We start from the raw sequence: 22397 nt of genomic DNA, 5'->3' as shown, positions 1-22397 counted from the left end.
TTTTCATTTCCACAAAATTGACCTTTCTCCAATTTAGAACCTAAAATAGATGACCAGACCTATCTTTATCCATAATTAACTTGAAACTAATGACATTGTGGTCACTGGACCCAAAATGATTGTCCACACATACTTCTGTCACCTGACCTGTCTGTGTCCCTAATAGGAGATCAAGTATTGCATCCTATCTCATTAGTACCTCTACTTATTGATTAGAAAACTTTCCTGAACATATTTGACAAACTCCAAGCCATCCAGCCCCTTTTACAGTATGGGAGTCCCAGTCAATATGTGGAAAGTTAAAATCTCCTATCACAACTTTCTGTTTCTTGCATCAGTCTGCTATCTCTCTGCAGATTTGCTCCTCAAATTCTCTCTGACTATTGGCAGTCTATAATATAACACTCTTAGTCTGGTCACACCTTTCCAATTCCTCAGCTCCACCCATATGGCCTCTGTAAATGAGCTCTCTGGTCTGGCTTGTCTAAGCACAGCTGTAATATTTCCCCCTGACTGGCAATGCCACTCCTTCCCCTTTCATCCCTCCCCCTCTATCATCTGAAACAACGGAACCCAGGAAAATTGAGCTGCTAATCCTACCTCCTGCAACCAAGTCTCACTAATAGGAATAATGTCATAATCCCAAGTGCCAATCCATGCCCTAAGCTCATCTGCCTTTGTGACAATACTCCATGCATTGAAATAAATACACCTGAGAGTGTTTCTATCCCATACAAATGGTTGATTTCTGTCTATACATGCAGTCATCACATGACCTTCATCCTCCTCCACCTCACTATCTAGTCTAACACTCTGCTTCCCATCCATCCCCCTGCCAATCCAGTTCAAACCGCCCCCCCCCCCACCCCCAGAGCAGCACTAGTAAACCTACTCACAAGGATGTTAGTCCCATTGGAACAGGTCCCATCTTCCCTGAAACACAGCCCATCTCTTTAGCCACTCATTTAGCTGCATTAACTTCCTATTTCCAGCCTCACTAGCACCTGGCATGGGAAGCACTCCTGAGATTGCAACCCTGGAAGTCCTGTCTTTTAACCTACTCCCTAAACTCTCTTTGTAGGACCTCCTCATCCTTCCTATGTTATTGGTCCCTACATGGACCACGACATCTGGCTGCTCATCCTCCCTCCTGAGAATATCGAGAACTCATCCGAGATATCATGACACCAAGGAGTCAACAGACCATCCAGGATTCTCGATCTCTCCCACAGGACTTCTTATTTGTCCCCTTAACTATTGAATCCCCTATCACTACTGCTCTCCTCTTTTCCCTCATTCCTTTCTGAGCTGAGGGTCCCGTCTCAGTGCCAGAGACGTGACCACTACAACTTGTCCGTGGTAGGTCGTCCTCACCAACAGTATTCAAAATGCCTGCACTGTTCATTGTGTGAAACGTTGGTTAGTCGCTAGAATTTTTATTTACAGGATTTGAATATGGGTCTTTAGATTACGTCTATGAATTACTAGTCTCGTCATTTAACCACCAAGTTGCTATGACCCTATCTTGGCCATTGTGACTTTTTCAGTGAACATCCGAATAACATTCTGTAGTCATATGACATCAAACTATTTTCTGTCTGTTATAAATAATGCTGGACATAAAACTGCTGAAGTGATGGTGCTCGCTGCTAACTGTTGAGACCTGGTGGCCTCTTTGGCGAGCCTGATACCTGGTTTACAATCAAATCAACGGGACCGTCGGTGCCCAACAACTTGATGTCATCAATTGGGTTGAGCAGCCAATCATAGTGAAGTAATATCCCTGGAGCGATATAGCACAATCCTTAACTGACAATTTAAATATTATAAAATGTGCTCGATAAAGACGAGTATGTAGATGAGATTAAAGCAGAAATGAATGATATCTTAATGTATTTTGAAATGTTAATGGGAATCTATTGTAATGCAAAAATGTCACTTTAGGGCCTGTTAGTTTGCTGACAAGTAATTTTTTTAAGAAGAACATAAAATGTTGAATTGGACCTCGTATAACAAAGCACAAGGTTTTCAGGGTACTTTACAAAGGGATTGCTTTACAGAATGATGAAATTTGGGTAGTTTATATGACTTCAGACAATGCAGTCCGGCAGGAAAATGTAAACCCTGAAGTCAAGGGTTTTCTGTGTTAATCTGTGCACCACAGATATTCCAAGGTTTTTTCCAGTTTCACAGAGTGATGTAAACTAACAATAATTAGTCTCAACATCACCACTGCCTCAAAATCTAGGTCAAATTGTTCATCTGTGAAGGAATTCTCTTGCGTGCTAAGAAAAACAATGTATGAAGAAATATACATGCAGAAAAAGGGTGCATGTTGGAAAGATGGTGTTAATTTTATTAACAGGTGACTGATACATCAGTAGACAAAGCAAGCTGCTTTTTTCTTAGCAGTCCAAAAATATATGTTGAAAAATATTGTAAATATTTAAATTTCATTAATTTACACCTTGTGGGGTGCTTCTACTGAAGGCAGCATTTGCTGCCCATTGCTAATTGCAGTTAGTCGGAGTGATGTGATATTTTGAACTGCAGCTGTCTATGTGATGAAGATACTCCAATATTGCTTGTTGGGTGAGGCATAATGCTGGATTTACACCCAGCGATGAAGAAGGACAGGCAGTCTATTTCATCGTCAAGGTGGGGTGTGACTTGAGGTTTTCCTGTACACTTGCTGCTCTTGTAGAGCTGATGGTGTTGGGAGATGACATAGCAATAGCTCTGCCAGTGCATTTTGTCAGTGGCACACATGGTATGTACTGGTGCGGAGAGAGTGGATGATTCAGTGATTGCATTGGTGTCCAGGTCATCTTTCCCTCCTCCAGCTGAGGGAGATGGGTCTGTAAAACTCGGTGACAGTCAGTTTCCGCTTCAGTCAGTTCCTCTGCCACAGCAGATGGTTGCAAAGAGCAACTTTCACCTTCTGGCATGGCCTGTGACTAACAGTAACAGGTCTTTTTGAAACCTGAGATTGATAGGGCTTGGCAGACTTTGATGAGGTGCTAAATACTGCTCAAGAGGATCTATTTAATGTGTTGCAAAGGCAGATGGTTAACCTTTTCCACTAGCAGTAAAAACTCTTGCCTTGACATCTCTCTTGCTTTGCAGCCATTCTAACGCAGGAACTTCAAGTGCAATACTTTTGCTGTGAGGCAGAACCATTCAAACAAGATATGGTTGCAAAAACTAGCATTATAATACTTGGAACTTTAAAGTTTTCAGGATGTGAAGAAGAGTTATAAAACCAGAGATATTCATGGAGATTGGGGAAAGAATGAGTATATGCTTTGCAGATCAGGCATGATTTCATTGAATAGCAGAATTGGCTTGAGGGACTAATGATTTCCAGTACATGTATACCTATGAGACTGGAGTAACAGACTGGAGTAAAACAGTGAGATGTGTTCATTGAGGCTGTGGTGTCTCTTGAAAATAAGAGGCAGAGACAGTGAGAATGCAAGGGAGAGGAGATGAGCTGGCAGTGGAGTAGACAGTTACTCCCAGGATATCCTTTTATTGAGAGGAAATAGATGTGCCTTGCCACAGTCAAAAAGCTGAGCTCAGAAGACAGGACTGCTGAATGCATACTTTGACTAGTTGGAGGATTTATTTTATTTCTTGCTGGTAAACAATAAATATTGAACTCTTGCTTTATAAAATATTCTCTGCTGTTAATGTTAGTCTAATTTTAATATGTTTAAACGTGGCAGTTGCAAAACTACCATTTGTTATTTTAAAAATGCTACACAAACTCTAGTTTGGAGAGTGCGAGAGGAAATCTAAAGCTACAATAACAGGCCTACCGTATATTTCGGCGTACAAGTCAAGTCGTGAAACCCAAAAATATTCCTCAAAAAATGGGGGTCAACTCGTATGCTGGATATACTTTTGAGACCTTAAATTCAGCTAAAAATCCAATCTGCCCTGATCTGGCGTACAAGTTGACCCACAAAAAATCAATTTGGCAGATAAGTCGACCCTTGAGAAACAAAAAAACCCCGACTGCGAGAGATCTTCATTGAAATTTTTATTGAAAACAACACAATTAGAACCCTTCAAAATGGCTATCATTGTCTGAAAACAACAATACATTTAGAACCCTTCAAAATCATTCTCACTATCATTGTCTGAGGCAAAGATGGCGGCGAGCACATCCATATTGTTTAAACAGTCATCATATGGGTCCCAGTCTGTATCTGATGAGGCGGCTTCAGCTGCGTTATCACTGTCCCACAATAAATCATCTTCCATGCCAATTGCACAAGAGATACCACACTTTTTAAACTATTTTATCACAGTCTCTACTATAACTTTGTCCCATGCCTTGAGCACAAAGTTGCACAGTACATCAAGTGATGCAGCACGCAGAGGAGTCATGTGATGGAGTAGTGGCCGGTAGGGGAACTCCAGCCCTCTCCAGAAAAGTAAAAAAAAGATAGAGAAAAAAACAAAGGCATAAACATAGAAACCATAACAAAGTGAAAGTGTGGATAAAATGGCAGCGAAGAAAGAAAAACCAAAAACAATGGGAAGAAAAGAAGAAGGAAGGGCGTCGGAGGAGGAAGGTGAAGGCCTTACCGGTACGAGGAGGCCCGCCGTGGAGAGAGAAGCCCGCTCCCTGAGGTCAGTGGAAACCCCGAACTCAGGACTACAAAAATGGCTCACGGAGCCAAACAAAAGTGCGCAACCGCATCCTCGCGCATGCACGATACGCAAGACAAAAATAACACTGACGGGAGGGGGGACCAGCTGAGGAGTAAATCTCCACAGCTGAAACAGACAGCTACAACACAACTGCAACACTCTCAACAGGAAAACATAGAAAATAACGAGAATAAGAAGGAAGAGAATAAAAATAAGAAATCAAAGAAACAACAGATGACCAACCCAGAGGAAGAAGATCAACACCAAGACACTTTTAATAAAAATAAGAAGGCCAAAAATACCCAACAAGATAAAATAAACAACCCAACAAGAAAACCAGAAGAGACAGAGGTAAAGGACACAGATCCTGGAGTGGACTCAGAAGAAGAGGAGGAAGAACACAGAGAAATGGAAGATGAAGGGAAGGCCAAGTACATGGATTTTTTTTAAATATATGGAAACTGTAAAAGAATGGCAGTCACAAGAATTCAGTGAAATAGAAAGAAGAGTAAAAAGTACAGAAGAAAAAGTGAATAGATTAGAGATGATCATGACAGATATAGGAAAAAGAGTAGACAAGGTGAAAGAACGAGAAACAGCCATAGAAATGGAAGTAGATGACTTAAAAAAGAAATTAGAAGAATCTGATAAAAAAGTTAAAGAAACACAGGAGCTGTTAGCTCAGAAGATAGATGTAATGGAAAATTATAATAGAAGAAACAATATAAAGATACTGGGCCTTAAGGAAGATGAAGAAGGCAAAAATATGAAAGAATTTATAAAAGAATGGATCCCCAGGGTCCGAGGAAGACCAGAATTACAGGAAGAAATGGAAATAGAAAGGGCACACAGAACATTAGCCCCTAAACCACAACCACAACAAAAACCAAGATCCATTCTAGTAAAATTCCTAAGATATACAACAAGAGAAAATATATTGGAGAAGGCAATGAAAAAAATAAGAGAAGACAAAAAACCACTGGAATACAAGGGTCAAAAAATTTTTTTCTATCCAGATATAAGTTTTGAACTCCTGAAGAAGAGGAAGGAGTTCAATGCAGCAAAAATGACCCTATGGGAAAAAAGGTTATAAATTTATGTTAAAATACCCAGCGGTACTTAAAATAGTTATTCCGGGGCAGCAAAGCAAACTATTCTCGGATCTGGAAGAAGCACGAAAATTTGCAGAACAACTACAAGACAGACAGAGAGATGAAGAGATGGAACAAGAACAAAAATGACAACAAACTATATATATATAAAAAATAGAGTATCAGTAAGAACTAAGAAGGGAAAGAAAGGGAAGAAAGGAAGTAAGGAGGGAATTAAGAGAGTGACCTTTGTTATATATGAAGATTAAAATCTTTTCTGGAGGGGGCTGGTTGGGGAAGAATAACAGTCACTGCGAAATCAGTTGACGCTTGCGAGCGGATTCGCAAATCCAAATGGAAAGGGGAGATGTGGTTGCCCGACAAGGGACAAAGGGCAACTCAGAAAGGGGAGGGACTATTGGGGTTAAAGGAATTTTAGATATGAGAATAGTGGAAATATTTTATGTTTTAGAAATGTTGTCTTATAATGTGTTCAAAAAAAGAAAGCAGAAATGGATAAGAAGGGAAGGTGATGATGAGGAAACGGAAAGGAAACTATATGACTTTAAATATTAATGGAATACAAAAGGAAGAAACTGTTAAATTTACTGAAAAAATAAAAAAATGACATAGCATTCGTACAAGAAACACATCTAACTGAAGTGGAACACAAGAAATTAAAGAGAGATTCGATAGGACATGTAACAGCAGCATCATATAATTCAAAAGCCAGAGGAGTAGCTATAATAATCAATAAAAATGTACCAATCAAAATAGAAGAGGAAATAATAGATCCAGCAGGGAGATATGTAATGATAAAATGTCAGATATATTCAGAATTTTGGAATTTACTCAATGTATATTCACCTAATGAAGAAGATCAAAAATTTATGCAAGATATCTTTTTGAAGATAGCAGATACGCAAGGGAACATACTAATAGGAGGGGATTTTAACCTTAATTTGGACTCAAACATGGATAAAACTGGAAAAAAAACTAACAGAAAGAACAAAGTAACCAAATTTATAATTAAATCGATGCAAGAAATTCAACTTTTGGATATATGGAGGAATCAACACCCAAAGGAAAAGGAATATTCATATTATTCGGGTAGACATAAAACATACTCAAGGATATACCTATTCCTGTTATCAGCCCACATTCAAGGGAGAGTTAGGAAAACAGAATATAAAGCTAGAGTATTATCGGACCACTCACCCCTGTAATTGGCAATAGAGCTAGAGGACATCCCACCAAGAATGTATAGATGGAGATTAAACTCCATGCTACTTAAAAGACAGGATTTTAGAGAATTAATTGAACGACAAATTAAAATGTACTTTGAAATAAATACGGAATCAGTGAAAGATAAGTTTATACTATGGGACGCAATGAAAGCTTTCATCAGAGGGCAAATAATAAGTTATGTAACTAAGATGAAGAAGGACTACAATCGGGAAACAGAACAGTTGGAAAGGGAAATAACAAATATAGAAAAAGAATTAGCAATAAAGGAAGATACAACTAAAAGAAGAGAATTGGCAGATAAAAAAATAAAATATGAAACACTACAAACATATAAGGTGGAAAAGAACATAATGAAGACAAAACAGAAATATTATGAGCTAGGAGAAACGCACAAAATTCTAGAGTGGCAGCTTAAGACAGAACAAACTAAAAGAATGGTATTGGCATTAAGGAAAAAGGACAAACAAATTACATATAATCCAACGGAGATCAATGAAAACTTCAGGGAATTCTACGAGCAACTATATCAAACTGAAAACGAAGGGAAAGAAGACAAAATAGATGAATTTCTAACTAAAATTGAACTACCGAAATTACATACAGAGGATCAAAATAAATTAATAAAACCATTTGAAATAGAAGAATTACAGGAAATATTAAAAAAACTACCGAACAATAAAACACCAGGAGAGGATGGATTCCCAACAGAATTCTATAAAACATTTAAAGACTTATTAATTCCTCCCTCCTGGAAGTAATCAACCAGATTGATAAAACACAAAGCATACCAGATTCATGTAAAACAGCAATAATTACAATAATACCAAAGACAGGGAAAGATCCACTTGCACCAGCGTCATATAGACCAATATCTCTACTTAACACAGATTATAAGATAATAGCTAAACTATTAGCAAACAGATTGGCCGACTATGTACCAAAAATAGTTAATCTAGACCAAACTGGATTTATTAAAAAAAGACGAACAACAGACAATATCTGTAAATTTATTAACTTAATTCATGCAGTAGAAGGAAATAAAACTCCCAACAGAATCGGTTGCTTTCGACACAGAGAAGACCTTTGACAGAGTAGAATGGAATTATTTATTCAAAGTACTACAAAAATTCAGCCTACCAGAGAAATATATTAATTGGATTAAAGCATTATATAAGGTGCCATTTGCAAAAGTGACAGTAAATGGATATATATCAAAGCAATTTAACTTAAGGAGATCAACAAGGCAGAGATGCCCACTATCGCCCTCACTGTTCGCGTTAGCAAAAGAACCACTAGCAGAACTGATAAGAACAGAAAATAAAATAAGAGGGATAAAAATAAAAGAGAAGGAATATAAAATCAGTCTATTTGCAGATGACGTTATAATATACTTAACAGAACCAGAAATATCAATAAAAGAATTACATAGGAAATTGAAGGAATATGGAGAAGTATCGGGGTACAAGATCAACGCAAATAAAAGTGAAGCAATGCCAATGAATAATGTGGATTTCACAAAGTTTAAGAAAGAATCGCCAGTTAGATGGCAAACACAAGCAATGCGATACCTAGGTATACAACTAAATAAAAACCTCGGCCATCTATATAAACTCAATTACCATCCATTAATGAAAAAATTACAAGACGACTTAGAGCATTGGAAAGACTTACCACTAACACTGATAGGAAGGATAAACTGTATTAAAATGAACATTTTCCCAAGGATACAATACCTATTTCAGTCATTACCAATACACCTAATAGAGAAATTCTTCAAGCAGTTAAAGAAAATAATAAGGAAATTCTTATGGAAAGGGGGGAAACCGAGGATAGCACTAGATAAATTAACAGAATGGTACAAACAAGGAGGCTTACAACTAACAAACTTTAAGAATTATTATAGAGCCGCACAATTAAGATACCTATCAGATTTTTATCAAACAAGGGATAAACCAGATTGGACCAGATTAGAACTAGATAAAATAGGGGAGAAGATACCTGAACATATACTATATAAATGGGATGAAAAATTGGTGCAACGTAGGAATTCACCGGTATTGCATCATCTGCTCAACATTTGGAAGAAGATTCATGTAGAAAGGAATAAAACAAATTACCAACTACCAAAACTAATATTGACGCAAAATCAGCTAATCCCTTTCCTTTAGAGAATGGGAGAGAAAAGGGATCAAAAGAATAGAAAATTGTTTTTCGGGAAATAAATTATTATCCTTTGAACAAATGAAGGATAAATATAATATAACTCACGATACAATGTTTGCATACTACCAACTGAAAACCTACTTGAAGGACAAATTGGGAAACAGTCTGAGATTACCAGAAGGAAGCAATTTTGAATATGTGATTACAGACACAATGATAATTAAAAAATTTGTACCAAACATGTACATCAAACTGCAAGAAAAGGAGAACGAGGAAACAAACGTTAAACCTAAACAAAAATGGGAACAAGATCTAAACATAAAGATAAAGAATGAAACATGGGAGAAGCTATGCTCTGTAACTATGAGAAATACAATAAACATGAGGTTACGCATGACACAATATAACTGGATACACAGGCTATACATCACACCTCAAAAGTTAAATAAATGGGACCCAACAGTATCAGACAGATGTTTTCGCTGTAAAAAGGAAACGGGAACAACAATTCATGCAATTTGGACATGTGAGAAAGTGGAAAAATTTTGGGAAGATCTAAACCAGATATTAAATAAAATCACAAGAAGCAATATACCAAAAAACCCAGAGATCTTCCTCTTAAGTAATATAAGAAACAAAGAATTTGGACTCGATTTGGATGGAGCACAAAAAAGATTTGTTATGATAGCCCTAGCTGTAGCAAAAAAATGTATTATGTCAACCTGGAAATTAGAAGATAACTTGAGAATACAACAATTGTATATAGAAATGAATAAATGTATTCCATTAGAAAAAATAACATTTTCTTTGGCTTGGCTTCACGGACGAAGATTTATGGAGGGGTAAATAACATAAAACATATAATTTAAGAAATAACATTACAATATTCGAACAAATATGGGAGCCATACATGAAATACAATAGAGAAATGCTTGCATGGACTTCCACCACCTAAAATGACAGAAGGAGAAGATAATGAAAAGAATTGACTCAGTAAAATTTCTTGTTCATTTTTATTAAGTGACAACATTGTTTAACGGGTTTAATGTATCTTATAGATTGAACTTTAAATAAATAGGGAAGGGGGTGAGGGAGGGAAGGAAGGGGGGGGAAAAGGGGGAAAATGACACTATATATTCAAGAAAAAAATGTCTGTATGTATTTTGGTCAACATGGTTTATAGTGTGAAAAATAAAAAATTTTAAAAAAAATTTTAAAAAAGTGATGCAGCACGCATCGCCTCAGCTTTTGTGAACGACTTCTCTGCACTCAACATACATGTATTCCATCCTCAAGTAGACATCGAGGGGTTGCAATACAGATGTCAAACCACCCGGGATAACTGCCATGTAAGTTTTATGTAGTGCTAATCTACTTTTAGTCATCTCTGTTAAGTGGCTACGAAACATATCCCAGAGTAGCAAACTCTGTTCCTTGCGTAGACCACCTGGCTGCCTGTTCCACATATTGTCTATTCATATTCGTACACCATTTTCATCCATCCATCCTTTGTCACGAAAATGTACAAAAATACCTGCAGGAAATTTCATTTTCAGTTTAATTTTGCATTTGAAGATGACCATGGGTCTTAACTTTGTCCTGTTGGCCATGCACAACAACACCCTCCGTTAACCTAGCCCTTGCATGACCTGTATCTCTGGTTTGAACAGTTTTAACACATTTCCATTCCCATCATGTCAAAATTCATGGGGGTTTAATCCATGTTTCCAATATTTGCCAAAGCAAACTGGTGTTTCTGCTAGTTATGTACAGTATAATAAACTGGTGAAAACTTACAACTTGATGATCAAGATCTTTTGGTAGTTTCTGAGCAATTTTTGTTTTATTTTTAAAAAGTTATATCAGATCTTTTTCCTGTTTATGAGATGATTGCACCAGCCTGAGGTCTGGGTGTGACTTTGCCCACCATAGTGCAAATGTTCTTATTTTATTTCGGGTGACTCTGTAGCAATCTTTCCTCTTCACGTACCCATTCTGCAATGTCATTTTCCAACTCTGGCTAATAAGTGATCCCTTTTCTCAACGAACATTGCCTTTTTAAAAATTTTTCTTGAAGTCTCTTCTTTCCTCCCATCTCTTATCAACTTCTTGTATATATCACATTTTTTGCAGCGCAGTTGTTGGTTTTCTTGGTCATTTCTATCACTTTCAACTTAAAGCTCGCTCCATACTTTCATCGTGTGCTGCATTGTTTCGATGTACCCTCCATGATAACAGTCACCTCCAGCCAATGCCCAACAGATCAATCTGTGCGATCTTTGGGAGTCGACATATATGCTAGTCAACGGGCCAACACAGGCATCCAGGTCGGCTTATACGCCAGATATACCATAAAACCCTTGAAATAAGGCTGAAAAATATGGGTACGCCAATTAACTTGTTATGCTGAAATATATGTTATGTCGTTTTACTTGATGTAAAATAACTAATGTGGATACATCTGGACTTTGGTGGTTGGTGTTTATAGAGTTTAGAACCAACTATTCAAGCAGCAGGTTTGAAGCAGCTTTGAAATGACCTCAGCTGTTGTCCCTCCTGACAAAAGGGGTGTAGGTGAAAGAAAGATTTGAATTTTCAGCTGTTCCGTGGTGACCCAAAGTGCTTTCATAAATTATATACCTTTATGAAATGTGATCACCTTTACACTCCTGTCTATTTGCGCACAGCAAGCACCCACAAACAATGACGATGATGATCACATGGTTGTGCCTTGTAGTTCAGCAGTGGTGCAAGGGCAAGGCTTGTGAAGTACAAGATGTGGATATCACAGTGCTGTGATATGCAGTTGCTGCTGTATTAGAGAAGAGATTAAGAAGTTGGCTTTAGATTAGATTGTGAAAGCCTTTGGTGTCTTCACATCCCATGGAATTAATTCCATTAGATTACTGGAACTTTTTCCCTCAGCACACTCAGATGATCAGGTAGCATCTGCTGAAATAGAAGCTGTTAATGTTTCAGATTTTTGTTTCCCAGTTTCCAGGAACCAGATTTATATCTTTTAATTCATTTCCCTGGTAGTTGCTTAGCACCCTCTGTTTTTAGTGAGGCGTTAAATAAACACACCAGATTAGAGAAAGTACGAAGTTAAATATATACAACAGGGATATTACGGGGCTCTTAGTGTTTTTTTGCATGTAGGTGTAAGAAAAATACAGGGTTATGGGCTGTGAAGTTGGGATGGGTTAGATTGATGTGGGTTTATATAGGTCAGTTCAATATTGGAGGCTAAAGGCTCTGTTTCTATATCAAGGGCACATATCTTATCAATGATGCGATATCTCAGACCCAAGTTGAACTTGTTCAGATTAAGTTGTGGTCACATAGGATTTGCAGAGGATCAGGAAGCTGTCCAACCCCGCTGGCTCTTGGTGGTGTTTATGTTCGACATGCGCTGCCTCTTTATCTCTCAGTCCCTCTTTCCATCCATTCACTTTTTCAACTCCACTGTCTCTTGTTTCAGGAATGGCTAAGTTCCTTCATGTGGGAGAAATCATGGATGGGATAGACATGAGGGCGGAGGTGGGAATGTTGACACGGAACATCGTCATTGAGGGGGAGATGGAGGATTCCTGCTATGGAGACAACTGGTGTCAGTTCTTTAAGCATGATACATTTGGTGGGCATCTAAAGGTAAGTCTGATGTTTGCCTGTTGTGTCGTTGATTTTATTACAGCTAAAGCAGACATTTTAATTCACATCTTTATCTTTGGTAAACTTAAGGAAATTAACATTTTGAGAACAGAGTAGAACAAAAAGTTTTTAATCTTTAACATTGTAAGGATTATGCTGTTTATCTCATTTAAAGGGTTTAGTGCCATTTTGCATTAGCGAAAACACTTAAAAGATATTAGGACAGTTACATGGATGGAAAATTTTTAAAGATCTCGTGCAGGTAGGCAACATAGCTGGCAAAGACTAGCTGGTCTGAAGGACCTCTTTCTGTGCTGTATAGCTCTACAACCCTTTAAAATCTCCAGAGTCTCCTGGGAGAATAGTACCAATTCTTCAGCCGCACTGGGCTATTGTTCATGCTCGACGTCACTCTCTCCACCGCTAACCATCAGCTATTGTCGTATCTTTCCACTGACAGATCCTTTCTCTTCTGTGTGCTGATCAGTTAGACTTCACAGTAAGTAGTTGAGGAAACCGAATGGGTCCTTCATCCCTCTGGGTCTAGACAACATCTATTTACACTAATCCTATTTATTCTTCTTCCATTGGGAGTGAAAGTGAGTGGAACTATATTCTTCTATAACAGCAGACTGAGGAATTAGACAGCAGCAAACTGGATCAACTGCTTGTTGAATCGGTTTTACAAGATGAAAACAAACCCTTTGTCCCACTGAATCCATGCCAACCATCAACCACCAAGCACCCATACGACACTCCTCCAGCATGTATCCCATTTTATTTTCCCTACCTGCCATCAGCTCCCTCTCCAGATTCTGTGCAGGTTTCAATAATACCCTGCTCTAGCTTAAATTAACACAATTTGGGAAATTTACAGTGGGCAGTTAACCTATGAACCCACATGTCTTTGGAATATTAGAGCGAGGAAACGGGAGCATCCCGAGGAAACCCACACAGTCACTGGGAGAGTGGGCAAACTCCAGACAGAGAAGACCCAAGGTCAGGATTATACTTGGGTCTCTGGCACTGTGAGAAAGCTGCTCTGCTAGCAAGGCAGTGTGCTGTCCTACAGAGATGACATTCAGATCTAGAAGATACACAGTTCTAACTTAATTCTTATCTTCTGTTTGAGAATTGTGAGGGGAAGAATTTGAAACAATTTAGGTTGCAGATTCAATCTCTATTCAAGAAGCTACACTCAAGTAATTCTTAAGTGCATTGATAGGAATTTTACTTGTTTTTAATTTTTTTCTAGCAGAAAACCAGCTTTCATCTTTTCTTTTTGTTTTTGCAGATTTTGAAGAACTTCACATCCGTCCATCTCTCCAACGTGGAGCTGGTGCACATGGGTCAGCAGGTGATGGGCAGTTACCCTGTGCACTTCCATCTCTGTGGAGATGTGGATAGACTTGGGGGCTACTCATCACCAACCTACCTGAAGAGTCTTGCGATCCACCATTGCTACTCCAGATGTGTCACAGTTCATGCAACCAATGGCTTGTTGGTAAGTCTCTCTTGCTGGTTGATCAAGAAAGTTTATTTCATTTTGAACTATGCAACGTGTTTAACACAGAAGCTGGTTAATTGATCACATGGTTCATCTCATTACTTTGGCTTCATCCCCGTTCTACCTCAGTGTATGCTTCATTTCCTTGTGCATCCAGCTTCACTTCAAGCGAGTGAATATTCACCTCCACAATTCCCTATGGGATCACGTTTCAAACTCTGCATAAGGAAATTTCTTCTGAATTCATAGTTGAATTTATTAGTGACCATCTTATGCTTTTGAACACAAATGAAGAAAACCTTTACTCCATCAGTCATGTCTTTCATTGTTTTGAAGAGTTTTTCTTCAGTTTACATCTTAGTTTTTATTAAACTATTCAACTTTTTCTAGTGACCCAGTTTTGGTATTTTCCCAGAATATCTCTGCATTTCCAGTGGCCTTACACCCTTCTCTTGTACATCTTAGGTGATAGGATTTTATTGCCCATTCATAATGGTGGAATTTGGGAGATCCCATTACCTTACACCATCACCATCTTTTGTTATTTTATTACTCTTGCCTTCCAGTCTTATACAAGTCTTCCCTTTTGGTTTTCTCATCTCCTCACCACATCCTCTGCATCTTAAACCTGTAAACCTGTGTCTCTAATTATATTTGAGTGGCCCAAGCTTGTCAAGCTGTTGCCACACTGTGCCAGAGACCCAGGTTAGATCCTGACCTTGGGACCTGTCTAATTGTGGAGTTTTCCCCTTCTTCCTTTGGCTGTGTGGGTTTCCTCCAGATGTTGTGGCATCCTCCCACATCAGAGGTTTGCAAGTTTGTACGTTAATTTACTGTTGTCAATTGCCCTGAGCATGTGGGTGAGTAGTTGGATCCGTATGCAATTGATGGAAATGTGACGGAAATGAAACTGGATTAGTGTAAATTGTGGTTGATGGTCTTTGTGAAATTGGATGCCATTCTGTGTTACTCTATGGCAGTGGATAATCAACAATGTCCTTCTGCTGACATCATCTTGAACATTTGTAAAGTAGTCCCCCCATGGAGTGGCTGGCAGTTTTCTGTCCCTGATTAGAGTGATGCTGGTCTGGCCCTATTGGCTCAGCAGGAAGGAAATCTTCAATGGGCCTAGTCACCACAAAAGGTAAAAACCAGCTTTCTGTTTGATTTTGCAGATTTCTGACACCATTGGCTATGACACGCTGGGGCACTGTTTCTTCCTGGAGGATGGAATTGAAGAGAGGAATGTTCTTTACCACAACCTTGGGCTTGTCACAAAACCTGGCACTCTCCTACCCACCGACAGGAATGATGTTATGTGTTCCATGATTCGGGATAATGTTTACGGCAAATATGTCCCTGTTCCAGCAACTGACTGCAAGTAAATGTTAGGATTTATCTTGGGACTATACCGTTTGTCTTTTGTCGAAATAATTTAAAAAAACCTCATACAAACTGAATTAAAACAGGAAATGCTGGAAGTACTCAGCAGGTCAGGCTGATCCGTGAGAAGAGGAAGAGTTAACATTTCAGAACAAAGACTCTTGGTCAAAATGTTTCCTCTTCCTTTCCTCATGGATGCTGCCTGACTTATTGAGCATTTCTGGTATTCTCTGCTTTTATTTCAGATTTCTTTTTTTTTAATGTTCACATTCAAATAGAATTTGCTTTAACAAAGCAAACCTGGGAGTTTAAGCAGGCTAGATTGGCAATGGTGGGAAGTGGAGCTTAGAAGATTAGAGGGGACTGTGTGGCAGGTGTTACTGAGGATGCAGTGGTTGAATGTGTTGACTACAAATCATTTCCTGAGCCCCTTATGCTTTTATAAACCTCTAAGGTTCAGCCCACTACCCCCTCTCCTTCAGCCTCCAATTCTCCAGAGAAAAATAGACCCGGCCTATCCAGCCTCTCATTATAATTCAAGCCACCAGTCCTGGGAATTATTTTTGTAATATCTAAGGATTTATACTTTAAAAAAAAACCAGAGAATATTGTATTAATAGAGATATTCATTTACCTTGTTATGCCCCAAAGCATTCCTCGGCCTTAGAGTACTTTGAAGAGTGTTGTGAAAAAATACACCAATGCTGGAGAAACTCAGCAGGTCAAACAGTGCCTTAATGTAGTAAAGGTAAAGATACATCACCAACTTTTCAGGCTTGAGCCCTTCATCAAGATGTGGGGGAACATGAGAGGTGTTCAGACAAAAGGGGGGAGGGGGTTTTTGGTGAGGGTGGGAGATGATAGTGGTGGGAGGAGGACTGCAGGAAGGGTTAGGACATCTATCATATTCCCCCACACCTTGATGAAGGGCTCAGGCCTGAAACGTTGGTGATGTATCATTACCTTTGCTTCATAAAGGCACTGTTTCACCTGAGTTTCTCCAGCATTTGTGTGTGTTTTTCACTTAACCATGGAGTCAACAGAATCCTGTGTTTTACCCCTTTAAGAGTGTTGCTGTTTCATTGTAGGAGAAGCAGCAGCAATATTGCACAGGGATCTCATCGCAAAAATGAGCTATTAATGTAGATAGCAAATTCACATGTGGGGGTGGGAGGAATGGATACTTGAATGAGGATGGGTTTGACAGATGAGGTAAAGAAGGAGGTTTAATAGAAATTTCAGATGGAACCAGAGGTGGAATAAGATTAATATTCTTTTGTGGAGTGATTTGTCATCGAGAATACTCTGTCTGGGAGGGTGGTAGAAGCCAATTTGATGATTCTTTCAAAGATTGGACATGTGTTTCCAGGATTTCAGGGTCAGATAAAGATGAGTGAGAGTAATGGGTGGGCTCGTCAAAAAGAACAGGCACAGCCATAGTGGACTGAATGGCCTCCTGAATTGCACTATTCTATTCAATGAGGGCAGGGCTGTACTGATCTTGTCTTCTTTGTTCTATGATGTTCCTCCTCAGGGCCGTCTCCACTTTCTGGGTTGCTAATCCCAACAATCATCTCATTAACAACGCTGCTGCGGGATCTCAGGTGAGGGCCTTGTCAGGTAATGCTGCCATGCCCAGGTTGTTGGTAGGAGAACCAGGGAGAGACTGCCACTTCCTGATTGACATCTATCTCTGCACCACCTTGATGTGCAACTTGGCGAATAGCTTGGCCAGAGTGGTTCGGCTCCATTCAAATTTTGCACCGCCACATTTAATGCTTCCACGTAATGCGTGATGGCGATAGATAATGCTGCGCCACTTCTTGTTATGTGGAACACCTCACCATACATCCCCATTGGTCAGATTTGCTCAGCTCAACTTTCTCTTGCCTTGGTTAAGCTGCTGTTGGTCATGATTAGGGCCCTGGAATCTGTGCACTCTGCTAACCATTAAAAATTGAGGACTGAGAAAGAACAATCAAGAATAGGGAAGAAAGTTGGGTGAATTAGTCAAATCGGGAACAGAATAAGAAAGAAACTTTAGCATGATTGGTACATGAAATGTATTCAAGAGTGGATTTTTTTTGAAACTTGTGAAAAGAGAACTGAGAGGTGGAATGCAGGGAGGATGTTTACCCTGATATCAAGAGGTCTAAGGCCAGGGATCAGAACAAGAGACAGCCCACTGAGGACTGAGGTCGGGGAAATGTGTTTGCCCAGAGGATGACAACCTGTGGAATTTTCTACCCTGGAGAGATGTGAGGCCCTGTCAGAGCATTCATCAAGAACCATGATTGATGGTTGTTGTGAATCAAGGGATATAAGATAGCCTGGGTAAGTTGGCCTGATGTGGAAGGTCAGCTAGAGGAAGCATGGAAGAAGTACATTTACAATTTCTAAAGATGGTTGGAAAAAGAACTGATAGGATGATTTAGGAGGATGGGGACCAAATGCAGGCAAATGGGACTAGTCCAGAATGCCACGCTGGTTGGCATGGATGAGCTGGGCTGAAGGGTCTTTTCCATGCTGTATGACTCTGACTATAGTAGTGGAGCAAGTTCGATGGTCTAGAGGAGTCCCTGTTATCTCTTCAGCGTCTAAGTCCAGAAATGTGTAATTGAAGACTAGTTTTCTTTTGAGATGCCACTCACATTTATAACATAGAAGTTCAGGAAAAGACCCAGCAATCTGTCTAACCTGCCCCACACCATTGTGATGCCTTGTATGTTTCTGCAGAGACCTTCCAAAAATAAACTCCAAAAGCAGAGAATAAAAGTTCCACAATCATTTGAAAAATAAAACTTGATGGATGACCCTCTTTAGCATTCTGAAGTGATCAAACCTGATTCAGGAGATCATACAGGCCCTTGTCACCTTCTCCATATAAAAGACAAGGTTCACCTCTCACAAAGAATTCAGTTAAGATTGTCAACTATACATGGTAGCAACTTGTTCCAGAGATTTATATTTTCCAGGAATGAGAGGAATTATCCATCTCCAAACTTGATTCGGTCCTCGTGTATGTTGTAAGCTTAACAAGGTTGGTTGTGGATGGGAACTTGCAGACTCTTAGATAGGAAAGGCCTAGCATGGATATGATTTCTGCCCTGTTTGACACTGATTCTGGTGATGGTCTGGAATTGGTTCATATGAGAAATTGTATCAGAGTGAAAAGAGGCTCTGTATTCCCTTGAAGTTGATCTTTGCATTCACAAGATTATGATTGATCACTCTCTCCATGTATCTGCTCCTTAGATTTCTTTTGGTCTTAAAATTGGTTGATATATTTGATATATTCAAGCAAAATGTCAGTTATTTGATACTGAAATGAGGTACCTTTCTATTCAGAGATCTGTAAATCTGTGTCTTTGCAGAGTGAACTCCTGCATCTCTGGAAGCAATCTAATTAAACTGTTGAACATAGGAAGAAATGTCTCTTAAAATCTTTTCCTATTTAAATAAGAACTGTGGGAAATGCTTTAAAACGTTGACTAGTTAACCTTTATTGCCAATAGCTTCAGGACTAAATTTAGGAATAAATTGCATCTCTACCCACCTCCTGCCATCCAAGAGTAATTGTGCATTTTATTTTCATTAGGATACTGGGATATGGTACTTGTTCCATAAAGTTCCTACAGGAGAATCCCATGGATTGCTCACTGACACCAAAGCTGAGCTCACACCATTGGGGACATTCTACAACAACAGGGTCCATTCCAACTTCAAGGTATGTGCTCTTCTGAACCCAACAACTGGGCCACCCACAGTAGCTTGTGTCCACCTCTAGAGATGGACAGCAGTGGTCATCCTTGCTACTTAACCAATGAATTAATCTTGAAATAAATGGAAATCGTTTGGCTCATCCTGTCTGTTCTTCAGTTAGTACAGTGTATCCGAGCGTCACAGCAGTTGAAGTAAATTCAAATAATTTCCAAAAAACGAGATAAAGAATAAAAATATGCTCTTCTGGATTTTATTTATTAGACAGAAACTGAATATATGTAAAGGACGATGATCACTGGATGCCTGTTCTCATCAGGATATCACTTACAAGATTAGCTTTGGAAACTGATAAGCCATCTATCTCTTCTGTTGGAGACTTGGTAGTATAATGTGTGCCCATGTGCTGTAGCTACTGACTTTGACATGAAGGCAGATTAAAAACATTAAGGCAAAGTTTTTTTTCCCACTGGGAATGAATGTCTGCAGCATTTATATAAATATAAGAAATATTTAGCTCCCCCTTTTCCATTTCATATTTATTTTTATGTCAATTTGTTTATTTAAAAAAAAACATTGTTTATTTTATTCTATGATTTAAAACCAGGATCTTTGTTCAATTTCCTTTAACAATTTTTTTCTGGAGCTCCTGGTTAGAATTTTCCTTTTCTGCAGCATTTCTTTCTCTTTTTTTTTTCATTTTTTTATACTTCCCCAACTCATTATCCCCACTTAATCTTCCCAAATTACCCGCCAATTTCCTGCTGGTGTGGTATAATGATAGAGTGCTAGTAATACTCCTGACCACTAGAGGGAGTTAGAGACTAGTTTTTGGCAGCTTCGGTTGGATACAAAATGGATGCCTTCACATGGTCATGAACAAGTTCTATAGCTAATAAAGTATTATTGCTTTAAAAGAACCCAAGTTTATTTAAATTTAAAAAAATCACAGTGTGAGTCAGGATTCTCTATGTTATGTTACACATAGTATTGCTCTCTTTGGAGCTCAGTCTAAGACATATTGGAAATGTGACTGCCATTATAGTGGATGGGAAAATACCGTAAACAATAATTAAATATGAACCAGATCACCTGTTTTGTTGATGTTAGTTGAATGTGAAATATTGGCCAGGATAGCAGCAATGAAGTAGTTTACATTAAAGATAGAGATCTTTCCAGAAGTCTGTGGGACTGAGCCTTTCCCATATGTAAATATTATAACCATAATGTGACAGTGGGTCATCTTGCGAAAGGTGAGTTTATTTTCCCTCTTCCATCAAGTGTTGGCTATGGCTCAGTGGGTAGCACTTCCTGCTGAGTCATAAGGTTGTGGGTTCAAATCTCACTCCAATCTTGGCTGGTCCCCGAGCACAATACAGAGGGTGTGCTGTATTACTGGAGGGGATGCCTTTAGGCTGAGATGTTAAGCTAAAGCCTCCTCTACTCTCCTGAATGAATACAAAATAATATATTGCTGTATTTGAAAGAAAAACTGATCACCTCTCAGCATTTTGACTAACATTTGTCCCTCAGCCAATGTCATTAAAAACATTATTTAATCCTCCTTGGATTGCTATTTGTGGGAGCTTACTGTGCATATATTGACTGCTACCTATTCCTATTTTGCAGTGAATTCAATTCAAGGTTACTTCATTGACTGCAGAGTGCTTTAGGATGTCCTGATATAATGCAAGTAGAATATTTTTCCAGTGGAGTGCATGGCTCAGAATGTGCTTTAGATGCATTATGCTGAACTTTATTACTGCATGATATTGGACCTCCAGACACGCACATGAAGATGGAAGAATGACCAGGGTTCTCCTTGAGATTTTAGTGGTAGTTTTAAAAAAAAAATACATTCTGTTCTGTTTTTTGATAAGTGACGCAGAGAAGTGATAAACCTTGCAGTTTGTTTATGGTAATGAGACTTGGTCTTTCTCACTAGGCTGGTCTGTTCATTGACAAGGGTGTGAAAGTTACCAACGCCAGTGCTGCTGATCCGCGGGAGTATCTCTGTTTAGACAACAGCGCCAGGTGAGACTGCAAGTGCTTCGATAAAGGAGCCCAATCCTTTTGACGTGAAAAGATTGCTTTTCCCTGCCAAGTCAGCCCACACCAAATAGTCTGCTGGAATAGGCCCACATTTCCACAGTATCTGCTCCAACTCAGAATGTGTTTTACTGCCAAAGAAGTACTTTGAAAGATCACTAGACAGCTGCTACACAGAAAGTTTCCCCAAATGTCCATGCTGATTTCTTAGTGAAATCTGTTGACAGTTCTTGGGAGTACTGTCTGCTCTTCCTTGAAGTAGGGTCTTGGGGTCCTTTAATGCCTACCTGGCCTGGGTTAACAGCATATTCCCAGCACTGGCCTTAGAGCAGTAAACCTATGATTTGTGCTGAAGTTTTTCGGGAGAGATTCGTATCCAGATCTGGAGTCACATACCTAATCCCACTTACCTGCATTAAGTTCTAAGCCATCTATGCTTTGGGATTTCAAGTACTTGATGCTGCATAAATGTCTTGAGAGCATCTGCCTAGATCAATTTTTCAGGTGGCATTTTCCAGATCCCAAATACCCTCTGTAAGGTGAGGGGGAAATTCCCTCTTAGACACCCTCCTATCTCTCACCTTAAACCTATGCCCTCTTGGACACTTTCATGTGGGGAGATAAGATTTTTTTTTTTAACTATCTGCTCCCCCTCATGATTTTAATGAACCTCTATCAGGTCACCTGTTAGATTCCACTGCTTGATGAAAAACAAACCCAGCCTATCTGGTCTTTCTCCTCTAAACTCTCTCCAACACAATCGCATCCTTCCGACGGTGTGGTGACTTGAATTGCACACAGTTCTCCAAGTGTGGTCTAAAGAGATTAATTAGAGTGCTACCCATTGAGTTATGGCTGATGCACAGCCTTTGTAACACAGACCATGGTTCTTACAAAGTTCTTATAGTTGTCATCGATCTCGT

The 22397-nt window shown here is 39.1% G+C and overlaps 1 protein-coding gene across 6 annotated transcripts in view; it reads left to right on the top strand.

The window, feature by feature from the left end:
• Positions 1 to 22397, top strand: part of cemip2 (cell migration inducing hyaluronidase 2) — a 124111-nt gene that overhangs the window by 63531 nt on the left and 38183 nt on the right. For all 6 annotated transcript variants that reach the window (XR_011352611.1, XM_069922699.1, XM_069922683.1 and 3 more), the window contains 6 exons: positions 12646 to 12815; positions 14110 to 14319; positions 15498 to 15703; positions 17240 to 17309; positions 19304 to 19432; positions 21371 to 21459. Coding sequence is in view for 5 of the 6 variants with exons in the window: in XM_069922699.1 (XP_069778800.1) it covers positions 12646 to 12815; positions 14110 to 14319; positions 15498 to 15703; positions 17240 to 17309; positions 19304 to 19432; positions 21371 to 21459 (874 nt within the window). In the remaining variant the exon portion in view is untranslated. The remainder of the gene's footprint in view (positions 1 to 12645; positions 12816 to 14109; positions 14320 to 15497; positions 15704 to 17239; positions 17310 to 19303; positions 19433 to 21370; positions 21460 to 22397) is intronic.

The sequence above is a fragment of the Narcine bancroftii genome, chromosome 1, assembly GCF_036971445.1.
Source record: "Narcine bancroftii isolate sNarBan1 chromosome 1, sNarBan1.hap1, whole genome shotgun sequence".
NCBI classification, from domain to species: domain Eukaryota; kingdom Metazoa; phylum Chordata; class Chondrichthyes; order Torpediniformes; family Narcinidae; genus Narcine; species Narcine bancroftii.
This window is presented reverse-complemented; position numbering and strand designations above follow the sequence as displayed.